This window comes from Rhea americana, unplaced genomic scaffold, assembly GCF_003343005.1.
Source record: "Rhea americana isolate MKP2758 unplaced genomic scaffold, rheAme1 scaffold_17, whole genome shotgun sequence".
NCBI lineage: Eukaryota > Metazoa > Chordata > Aves > Rheiformes > Rheidae > Rhea > Rhea americana.
Genome location: NW_028185816.1, coordinates 6,345,845 through 6,358,157, shown reverse-complemented (window position 1 = coordinate 6,358,157; position 12,313 = coordinate 6,345,845). Strand labels below are relative to the sequence as shown.

The 12,313-nt window shown below is 36.5% G+C and overlaps 1 protein-coding gene across 1 annotated transcript in view; it reads left to right on the top strand.

Annotated features, from left to right (window-relative positions):
* NAV2 (neuron navigator 2) overlaps window positions 1–12,313 on the top strand; it is a 245,917-nt gene that overhangs the window by 208,680 nt on the left and 24,924 nt on the right. The window contains exons 17-20 of the mRNA XM_085300906.1: window positions 582–770; window positions 6,009–6,061; window positions 8,022–8,045; window positions 8,165–8,239. Of these exons, the coding sequence (XP_085157032.1) occupies window positions 582–770; window positions 6,009–6,061; window positions 8,022–8,045; window positions 8,165–8,239 (341 nt within the window). The remainder of the gene's footprint in view (window positions 1–581; window positions 771–6,008; window positions 6,062–8,021; window positions 8,046–8,164; window positions 8,240–12,313) is intronic.

The following is a 12,313-nucleotide window of genomic DNA, read 5'->3' as shown; positions in this document are numbered from 1 at the left end:
TAGAGTTTCTTTTAACCTGAGTATTACTCATAATTCTTAGGACCTCACTGTGTAAGAAAATACTGAAATATACTTTTGAAATATAAAACTAAAAGGAGACTAAACTACTTAAAATTTGTCACTTCTCTTAAATATACATAAAATGTCACTTTCTTAGAGCTTGAAAGCTTTAAAGCAGATATTTCACAGGGCTTAGCCTATGTAGGCAAAAGATTAGTGTAAATTCCTGTGGGCATTTGACTCCATTTTGAGGAAGGACTATTGCAAAGTAAATGAAGATTAATTAGCTCATGCCTACAAGGTGTTATTGAGTTCATTGAGCTTGTCTGTAGAAGCATAGACTTACCACCCAGTGTTTAAACTGACCTTATTTACTTGTGTTTTCATATTCATTAGCTTGATTTACATACCTCTTTATGTGAATCCATTGAATTTCGAAAGATAATGAAGTCCGGAGAGGAAGACAGCAAAAATATCTTACAATAAAGAAAAAAAACCTTCTTTGGTAGTTGCACAAAAAACAGGCAAGAGAATTTGTGGTCTCACAATTAAATTGATGTTTATTTTTCTTTACCTTGTAGCAAGCCCAACCACTGCCACCCAGATGAGCCTGTCAAACCCAACCATGCTGCGGACTCACAGCCTTTCCAATGCAGATGGTCCGTATGACCCCTACAGTGACACACGCTTCAGGAACAGCTCAATGTCCCTGGATGAGAAAAGCAGGACAATGAGCCGCTCTGGCTCATTCCGTGATGGCTTTGAAGAAGGTCAGTAATGTATGTGAAAGTGCTTGGAATGATCAAAAGATAGCACTCTCAATTAAATTTGGTGCTTTTTAATTCAGTATAGGAGTCATTTTAGAGAGTGTAGCATTCTCAGTGTTATATAGATCTTTAGCCATAGTCATTTTTGTTCTGATGACTTACTGTATTCAGTGATCTTTCTGGACAGACTTAAGGAAGTGTGTAAGTATTGTACCTARTCCATCACTACTGAAGAAATGATTTAAATAAATCCTATGTTTAATTTTTAGTGATCTCAAAAGGACTCAAGTTCATGTTTAAAGTTAGTAAGTTAAATTATTTTCTTGAACAGGAATATTCTCCTGAACTTGGGCCTTTGCACTTCTACTTTGTAGTATAAATAATTGACATCAGCCAKACTGTTGTTTTTATCCCAGCTAATTTTTAAATATTTAATCTGAATTCAAAATGATTTTGCTTGCTATTTCTGCTCAATGTCATGCATTTATATCCACATACCTTTCACAAAAAGGACTTAAGTTGTTCTTCAAAACATCTAGACTCTTTTTTCCTCCCCTGCTGTCTTCTTTTCAGTTATTTAGTCATACCTGAAAAAAGAAGTCCATGTAAATGTAAAAAGAAACAGCAGTTTGCCTATGTATGAATATTTAGTTTGATTGCTACTCAGCTAGCAACCTTATGGCTGTAACAGGAGTATCCAACTTGCCTGAGCTGTGAGTACATATTAAAACCCTATATGGTTACATGTCATAAAACACATGACACATCCTTTTGGAAGTAAAGGACAAGGTGAGCTCTGGGAGTGGTTCATAGGAAGGTGATGGCATTAGCTCTCCAAGAGTCTTTAATCTCCATTTTGGCACGGATGAGGAGTCAACTGGGTCTCAGGTGCTTTATCGATATGGGTAACAGAAGTCTTTGCTGTCTTGCTTCCTCCATCATGAAAGATCTGCATCTACTCAGAAGGGTCAAAAACAGTGCACCACTGTTGCCACTCGTATAGAGCTGGCCAAACATGGGAACCATGCTTGAAATTCTTGTAGGGGTCTTTAAGAACTGCAAGATGTCTTCCTCGAGCTAGTAGTTACTCCATCAGTCTTCTCTTGAGCAAAAGCCATTGCGGGTGGGGAACCCACTGTATTGGATACAGCTTCATGAAGATTCAGGGCTAATTCTTTATTGAATTCAGCCAATCTAACTAAATTTAATTGTGTTTTAGAGGCTCATGGCTGAAGACCTCCATTAGGGGTTGAAAATGATTAAAATAACCCTGCAGGGTTGAAAACTGTGTCCTTGCAGGAACTGACCTTTATTTGTGCCATGCTCAGAGAAAGCTGGATGGTCGTAAATAGTCAAAGATTGACCGAGGAGTTCAGCTGAATGCCATTGTGATGAGTAGTCCCTCTCTTACTAAAGAGTCCTTTAAAATAATCAGTGAATTAATTTAAATCACTGCTTCTTTATTACATTTAGAAGATACGAAAGAGCTACCGTAGCAACACTTACCCAACTGTTATCCAAAACATCCTCAAAAAAATTGTAACCTTGTTCTCTTATTGTTTTAAATATGCATAAGATTGCAGCTAATCCATTTGAGCATATGGCAGAAAAGCTATATTTTAGAATTCGGAAATTCTTGTACAGGAGAGACTAGTTCAGAAGAATATTTTTTAAAAGTCTTACATGTTTGTGGGAGGAATCATTTTAAAAAATTAAAGGAAAAGGAAAGAGTCTTCTAGGCCAAATGTTTTGCAAAGCACTTTTCATTCACCTTTTKAAACCAAAAAGTTCAGTCTTGGACCAAGTCATGGACCTGAAGCTAGTGGGGAAATTACTGCTTTTGTATGAGGAAGGAATTTGACTCTGCAGTGAACRTACTGATGAAATAGTCCAGTTTAGATGTTCCTAAATCTTTGGCACCTAAAAGGATAATAATAATAATAATAATTTATCAGATGGGATGAGAGTTTTTGTACAGTCTCTGTATTTTCACCTTCTGAATAAAGGCCTTCTGCCACTTCTGTAGCTTTACTGAAAGCAGCTCCTGCTTGTTTATCAGCTAATCAAAAGATACAAGTGAGCACATGATGCTGAATATAATATGAATGTTTTCCTGTGCTTTCAAACCTGTGAATCTAATTCACTTTCACAGAGTGAGCATCCCTTGAGGGAACAGATGAAAAAGTATTACAGAAATTCAATTTTTGGTTAATGGCTGAATTCATTTTATACATATATTATTGTGAAAACAATCAGCTAGTGTAAATAGAGTACCATGGAGTGTAAATCAACATTTTAAATAATGCTTACCAACCTACCTCTGAATTATTTATTGGCTCATAGGATTACAAGATATTTGATTCTCATCAACTTCAGCAGGTCCAGGATTTTATTCTCAAAAGCCTTTTTTTTTTCTTTTTATCTCCATAGTGTACAGTACTGTCACATTTTCTTATAAGACAGCATTTAGAGCATTAGTCAGTCTTTCAGATTCTTTCACTGTGAAGGGTTTCAGGACTGGGGAAATGCCAGCAGAAGCAGCCTCCAAAGTATCCAGAACTTAAGGGGAAAACCACAACCTAATACTTAACCAATCTTTTGGCTACCCAGTTTCCCTGCTTCCAGGGAAGTAAGTCTTCCCCAAGGGCTGTGCTGCTACTGCCTCCACCCTGATACTTTAACCTCCTTGAGAAACGGGAATGAAATAAATTGTTTTAGAAATATAATTTATTGATTTTCAGTCCCTTCCATGTTACTGACAAAAATACCTATTTTTCTTTCTAGTGTTTGGACAACTGGTCATGGCTGCACTGTTTTTTCCTAGCATTAAAATAATACATGGTTGCATCTGCAGTTCTAGTGCTTTAAAATAACAGCTCCAAAACAATTTGAGTTTGCAGTCTGCGTGCAGATGCATGTTAACTGCAGAAAACAGGAATCACATCAAGAGCATAGCTGCCTTCAGGCTCCTAAGTAAATAGCCTTAAAGTAACCATCTGCAGATCCTTTAAAAAGAAATTGCACAAAAATATTAACTCCTTGGTTGTCCTTGAACTAGAAGTCTCAAATTATATACACATTCAAGCAATGCAGTAGTGGTGTGAGGAGTGGCAGGAGTCTGATTCCCAAGCAGAGTTGCATGTTCATTCCCTTTCTCACTTTGTTTCCTCTTTTCTACTTTGAAGTCCCAAGATGGTCTTAAATATTCCAGCTGATGCTAACTTAAAAATGCCTGTGTCTCCCTCCAGTGTGAGATGATCTGTTTCTTTTCTAGGCAGTTGGTGTGGTTGCTTTCTTGAATTCATCACTATTTTGGTAGTAAGAACTGAGAAGCAAACCAGAAAAGGAAGCCTTAAGTGCAAAATACATGTAGTATGAAAAGAGTTTGAATGGATTAGGAATCTTTAGCTTAGAAAAATGATGACTGAAGGAGGTGGAAATACATCATTTAGTGCATCCTGAAGAGGACAGTTGTTCATTATGTCTCATATCAACTATAAGGAGGCACTCAAGGAACTGATTTGGCAGTAGGTCTAAAACAACTGCAGAGAAGTATTGTTTTTAGCTGAAGAAGACCTTCTTCTTACAGACAAAAAGTATGGACTCCAAAGTTACTAAGCAAGTTAATRGCAGATAGGTCACAGTGACTATGAAAAATAATAGTCTGAACATAATTTCCATCTCAGAAATTTTCATCTCTGCTGATTCCCAGAAGATGCAGAGGTGTACCTGGGGAAAAATCCCCGAGTATCTACCTTGATTTTACAGTCCTTTCCCCGAGCATTCGCTGCAGTTCAGCCAGAGATGGAACAGACATATAGGCAGACCTTAGGTCTGACTCATTCTAGTTATTTTTATAACTAACTTAATGCAGTGTAGTCCTTAGCATCTAACTATAAGCATCGTTTTAATTGAAAATGTTAGCAAACCAGAAAAGCTAATGGATGTGACTTTCTTGCTTTATTGTGGGTTTTTAAAGTGTCTTAAATTCCTCCAGAAGCCAACTTAGACTCTGTTTACTTCTTTTTCCAGCCTTGCCTTAGGATATAATGTCAATGAGAAAGCAGAACCCATTTATTATGAATGTAGGAGAATTTCAGTAGGTAATCAGAGCAAAATGGCAGCTTTTCTAAACTTCTTATGGCTGCAGTATTTAGATGAAAGTAAAAGTGATTAACACTTTTGATTTTGTATGATTTGTATGAAAATCATCTACTTGGAATGAAAGCTGCAGTAGAAGTATTTTGTTTCTAAAAATAAAAAAGGTAATTTTGCATGTTTTATTAACAGAAATAATAGCTTCAGGTAGTTGTTTTTTTAACAATATAATCAAAAAGAAAGTGATGTTATATGTAAACYCTAACATCAAGGTGATGGTAACAACCTGAAGAATCAATGTATGCGTATGCCTTTTACTGAACGTATATTTAAATGCAAAAATTGTTTGAACCAGATTCTTTTCCAGAAGAGCTTTTATAGCCATGTTTTCACTCATCAGTTTTGTAGGAGAAAAAGAATTTTGTCTTCCTGGTGAAATGTTACTACTTTAAAAGAGACAACACAAAGCTACAAGGAGAGGGAGGGTTCAGATCATTGACACCCCTACAGTTTGTATAGTCATCAGAAGGGTGTAGTTGATTCCAGAGGACAAATCAGAGTCCCAGAATTACACAGTGTTTTTTGACCTGGGTGCTCAGAATCTTCCAGAGCATCTGGTTAGATCCTGGAGCTGGGGGTCGTGGTCCTCTCATGCCATCTCCACCTTTCTGCGTTTGGACTCCTTAAAAAGAACAAACAAACAAAAAGTCCCTGGAAATCTGATCTAAATCTAAAGATGTAGTAGATAGATTTACTTTTGTAATCTCTCCAGCATTTCAGTGAATTGGCTTCTTTGTTGTCCTGAGGATGTCCTTTTGCAACAATCTTGAGACAACCTGGAGAAATATGTGTTTCTGAAAAAAATTTTCCTTGAAACTTTGCTTTCTAACCTTACTGACAACCCTTCACTCCCCCAAAATATTACAAAATATTACAATGTTAAAACAACTCTACCAAATCAAAGTTTGTGGATTGTTAGCGCTGAGCATTACTAGGACAATAATATGATTAAGCATATGATGGATTATGAAATTTATGAAAATATTTCCTGAGTAGACAGATAGTTGGTGAAAGGTGATCTGTGATGATTCTACTATGTACTTACTGTATTTATATTCAGTTTGTTTATTTCCTTTCCTGTAGTGCATGGTTCTTCTCTCTCTTTGGTGTCCAGCACATCTTCTATTTATTCAACAGTGAGTATAATGAAATGAACAATCTGGGTTTACTAATCGAATTATTGAATTGACTGGTCTTATTGTGCAAGGTACTTTTGTCATTCAGGAAAGAGAAAWATGCTCTTTTCATTTGATTGTGTTCCATATACTAGCTCTTGAGAAATATTTGTACTCTTAAAAAAGTTGTGGCTGCTTATCAGTATCCTCATTAGACAGCGATTTACTTTCTGAATCAATATTTTTTAGCTACTCTAAATACGTTTTGCTGCCAAGGATCTCAGTGGATCTGAGGATATTTGAACTTCGAATTTGCTGAATAAAGTCATTGCAGGCTTGTATAAATGATTTGCATAGTTTAAATAGATTTTTGTAATGGCATAGATCTTAATAATTGTAAAGAAGCCATTACTGTTCACTATGGTAATAGTATTTTCTCTGAAAGTATATATTCATTTAGGTTATCTGATCCTGAAATAAGGTTTACTGGAGCTTGAAAATACAGTTTTTAAAAATGTGTGTTGCATTTACTTATTTTCTTTTAATAGTCTGATGAAGGATTTTCCATTTAGAACATATAAAATGGAAGACTTAAGTTAGGGCATTAATTGCAGTGACCTGGAGCCGGACTGGGTTCCAGTGCATGTAAGACTGTATAGAAGTGTTCAGCAGCTGATGTTTAAACCCTGTGACTTCAATGCTCTCAGTATCCTAGGTAGCTCAGTTAAAGCTGGATCATGTATTTCTGGCAAGCTACAGTCACAATTTTGGGGTGTTCTTAAAGCACAATCTTTTTAAAAAGCAAACYGGGGGTAATAATTAACTTCTGAAATATGTGTTAATTGAAGGGAGTCTTTAATTTCAAATTAATTGTTATGCAAGTATGATGCAACCTCAGGCTTACCACACATCCACAGCTGAGACAAGCCTGCATGGTACAACAGTACATTGAAGGGCTTGCTCTTGGAAGAGTAGATATAACTGCTTGTGAAGAAAGGTCTGTCAGACCAACAGAGTATATTATTTCACATAATTATTTAATTATAAGCAAGCTATATGTGTAACACAGCCTTAAGGCCATGATAACAAATGATTGAAAATACTGCCTTCATTAACCTTGCCTCAAGCAAGGTCTCTCTAAAGCCAAAACTGATAACATGTTGGAAGGATGGAAGACAGACCTCTCCTCTAGGCTGTTTTTCATAACCGTGAGAGCTGTAAGGAGCAGTCTACACTTACTGTCTAAGTTCCAGTCTTATGTGCATGCTGCCCAGCAGGACTGACTCTTAATAGTGTGGTTTGATGGGTATAATTTTCACAGTGGCTGGTACTGGACATATTTACGTAAGGATAGTGGAGCATGCAGCTTCCTGCCATGCGCTTCTCCTTAGCTGATAACTTCGGTTAGAAGCCAGCCGTARTAACCAAAGTTTCATCATGCAGGCCACAATGGGAAGTCAGTGCGGTCACTTTGCATGCTCAGATAACTAGCTTTGTGGCCTCAATTTTTCATCACTGCAGTGCCTAGGCAGCACCCAAACAGTATGCAGCTCTTTCACAGTGTCACTGTGGAATGCGAAAGTATGGTCTTCATCCCCGGCAAAGTGAGCCTGGGAGTAARGGATTTGCCTAGGACTATACGTGTTGTGTGACAGTACTGGCTTTCTGGAGCCTTGTGCAGTCGCTTATGTGCTGAGCCAGGATTTGACTCGTCCACAGTTCAAACTCGGAGGCTTGCTGTTTGGCAGGCTGGGAAATGAAGGCAAAACTCTGCATTCTTCCTGCAAGAAAAAGTATTGTGCAAGCAACCTATTTTCTTTTTCCTGCGGAGTAAATAAATTAGGAGATTATCCTGGATTGAATATGGATGTGGAAATCCTATATAAGAAATTCTTACTTGAGTTTTATATACAGGAAATTTGGTATGCTGGTTGTGAACTGTTGCAATGTCCTCATATATTTTCCTGTTTTTATTTTATAGCCTGAAGAGAAGTGCCAGTCAGAGGTAAGAGCACATTGTTTTTGACAGACATAAATGTTATGTCAAGACACTCTGCATTTTGTGTCTTGATATTTTAATTCCCCATATTAAGGTGCAGTAAAGTGATCTTTTAAAATGTATAGATTCGCAAGCTACGAAGAGAGTTGGATGCATCCCAAGAAAAAGTGTCAGCTCTGACAACTCAGTTGACTGCCAATGTGAGTACAATTCAGAGGACAAACACTTAAGGGGAATGCATTTGATGTACCAAATACCACCCCAGTTTTTCTAAGTGACAGAAAGATTCCAGGTGTATAACATTCAGTTCATATTGCCTGTATGTCTARAAACGTAACTATATACATTTGGGACTTATCGAAAAATAACATGCTCTGTTCTACTGAATCGTCTTATGCATTTATTTAAATAACTGAATTGTAACATTTAGTTGGCTTTATACATATGTAAACCATCTTCAGATCTTGAAAGAATCGYTGAAGACAAGCTTTATTTTTATAAATATGTTTCTTGTTCTGATGTTTGGGTGGGATGACATACAAATGGGTCTTATAATTGATGGGAATAAAAATTTATAGGAACTTGCATTTTTCCTTGTTTAAAAAGTGAGCTAATGGAATGGTTAAGCAGCAGGGGCACAAGGGGCACTGAGAACTGGTTTACAGTTATGTTTGAAGAATGAACATATCTGATTTTTGCCAGTGTAGTCAGTAGTCTTGTTTCCTACGAGGAATTTGAATTTGATGAAGAAGTAATGTAAGATGCTAAATTTTTAARTAACACTTGGAAAAAAAAAAAGACATTTTGGGAGCCAGGATGTGTTGAGGCAACAGTGTGTATGAACCTGAGCAAGTTTATTTGAATTTTCTGTGTTGTAGTCACAGATAGCGGAAATCTGAATAACAGAAGCTTGCTAGAAAAATAAGCAATTCTAGAATAAATAAGCTACCCATGAATAGTCATCAGATCAAATCATACTTGTATCCTGAACTTATGGGAAAGGGTAAACATGAGAACACATGCCTACTGAAGAGGACATTCCTGTCCATCAGCGCTTTGAATAGGTGGGATACTAAACTTGGCACAGTAAAGGACAGCTTTCATCTGAGCAGTAACACCTACCACAGGATGGATTCAGGGGAAAATCTACTGTAATGTTTGCTGCGGGCATCACAGTGCTTCATCCGGCTTGCAAAATAGAAAAGGAAAACAAACACACAGTAAATGTATAAGCCAAATAAAAGTGTTATGGCTGCATGTAACTATTCAGTCATTTTCCCAAGAGGAGGAAAAAATCTTTCAAAAATAAAGTCTTATAGTTGTGCTGCACTGTAAGATTGGGTACATTAGTTGTTTTGCACCAAGATGCTTCTTCCACATATGAGCAAGTAAGCCTTATTCTTTTAAGTACGGACCAAATTCTCCTGTGTTTGGTTGAAGAACAAGAGTTTCATTATTTAAGGATTATTTAACAATATCATAAAAAATAAAGAACTTTGTCAGCTATGCAACTTGTTTGACTCTGGCTTAGTTTGGCTGCGTCCTTCTTTATGCAGTGTTTGGATTCAGTAGGCTGTTATTCAACATAGGAGTTAGTAGCCAGTCTTCAAGAGCGGTAAGTAGCACATGCTTAAGGAAAGAGTAGAAGGATCAGGGCATGTATAGTGATTCTACCCTTGTCTTCCTACTCTATGCCCCATTAATTTGCTCAATAAGTTTGTGCATGCTTACTAYTGCTATCTTGAGGGAATCGTTTTGTTTTGCCTACTGCCACTGTGCTTTCTTTTCTTTATTTTTTTTTAAGAAAGTTAGCATCATTTATGACTTCGCTAATGTTTTGGTTTTGCTTCATTTTTGCTTCATTCTTGTTTCATTCATTTTGCTAAAATTTTCATTCATTCTGTATAAGCTTCTTAGATCTGAACCTGTCCCTCATTTGCTCATGAGTCAGCTACAGCTTGCTGCAGAGATGTCTTTAAAACTGTCCTACTTATATGTTTCAGTCTTATTCTGGCATAGGTGTCTCTATTTGGAGAATGTGGTTTTTTTCCATGTAAAAGGCCAGGTCTGTACCCAGGAAACTTTGGCAGATCAGTTCTTTTTGTAAAAACAATGCTTTATGACATTTCCTTTACAGGAGATTTTTTTTTTAGTGTTTTAATGTAAGTAGTTTGAATTCCTATCCTTACTTGATGTATCAAATCTTTTTCAAGTTTTCCTCTATATGCACTGCAGCCTTGATGTTATTCTGAGGCCATTGGGGCTAGAATTTGGGTTCCTGCAAACTAGAAAGTAAAATTAGTTATTTTCTATAGCTCACTATCCATTTGCCCTGGTTTCATTTTTTTWWAAAAAAAAACTTCTGCAAAGATGTGAATTGAGATTCTTGAGTATTACTGAATATTGGGATTTTTGTTTTCTCCCCTCCAACAGGAACTTCAGTCTGTTCTTTAAGTAAATATTTACATTTTCAGACACATGTAGTGAGGATTTAACTTACTTTTTTGCTATTTTTCTCACAGTCCCAGCTCTGCTTGTTTTCACAGGGTCTGGTGGGAACAAGAGATGCATGTCCCCATGTTATTTTACTGCTCATGTTTGTTTTCATTGCGAATGTGAGAACAGTTATTTAGGATAAGTCATCTGTGTGCTGATGATGAATAAGTCTGGAATGGCTCTGTGGAAGGTTTTGCCATTCTGTATGCACTTAGAGACTGAGACTTGAGAGAATGTCCTTCTCGCATTCACATTTTCACAAAAAACAAGAGTTTTTGCACAGTTTTACTTGTACTACATGTGATTATTTTTAATGAAAAAGCAAAATGTTATTAAGCAATATGGTTATTGTAGRTCACCACGTGTATTAAGCAAATTTTTAATTTATAATTATGGCTGTGTTACTTATTCACATGCATATACATATTCATGTATATCTATAAAATAATGCCTTGTTGTGGCACAAAAAACATAGTTCCCTTTTATCAAGTTCCTTCTATCTTCTCACTCTACCTTTCCTCCTCATTGCTTTTTGTTCATTTCAGTTCTTGGCTAATATCCTTAATATAATCAGGACTGAGTTCTCAGTATTTTGGAGGAGAGCAAAAAAGGGTAGCTAGCCCAAGCTCCAGGAGGGTCTAGATGGCATTTAGCAAATGGGCTTTCGTTGTGGATAGGATGCACTCAAAATTTGGAGAGGCCCCTTAGCTGCCTGCAAGTGTGTCTGCAGGCAGGCTGCAGACTTGCAATAGTGCAGTCCCCATCGTTACCGCTCTCTGCAGAGGCATCTTAGGACTCAGCTGACTTCTCCAGCTTCCTGAGTTTGCCTGCTGGATAGCATAACGTGAACTCTACCTCTGTGACTCCCATGGTCTGTTTGCCGGAAGACAAATCTCTTTGTCTTAGGAAACTGAGCCTGATATTACTAGTTTTGCTGATGTATTCTCTGCTGTCCAGTACAGAGAAAGGACGATTGACTAACCTCAGTCGAACATGAGTAACTAAGCATGACTTGTTAAATTAGTTACTTAATGAATTTTAAAGTTAATTTGCTATGTTTTCTAGTAAACATACAGCTCAAAAATCTAAAAATATTGATCTTAATGCAGTGATTTTAAGATTGTACTTACTTGGGATCATAGCTTAACAACTAAGGGGAAAAAAAMCATTGTTGTGGATATATTAGTCTCCTTCACTATTCCCTTTGCTTACAAAATTCCACAGGATTTGGGGTGTCTTGCACAAAGTCTATTGGCTGTCTCCATTACCAGTTTTTTTTCAAATCTCTGAACTGTTGGTCTATAAGCAGTATTATAGCTATCTCCAGTCTACATTTCTTTTAACGTAAAGTTAGCATGAGTATGTRATAACATTTTTATGACTTCATTTGAAAATGTTGGCAAAAACACATTTTTTTAAAAACTCTTCTAAATATCAATTCTTCAAGCACTTTAATGAACTTTCAAGTCTAATTGTAGTTCCAGAGAACACAAATTTTATATATAGTCTCTAGCGTTTGGCAATAAAAACAATCATTTTTCTTTGCCTTCAGAAGCATTTAATTCTCTCAATTATCATCACATACTAAATCTTTGCTTATGAGAAAATGAAGATGGTACATTTTCAAGCTTTCTCTGTTCATCTAAAATGCACACTTAAATTTCCTCTAGTATCTTTAAATCTAAACTCTTATAAGTCTTATAGGATATTTTATACTTTTTTATTTGATTTCATCCCTGTTACATGATTTTTYGATTTACTTTTAATGACAATATGGT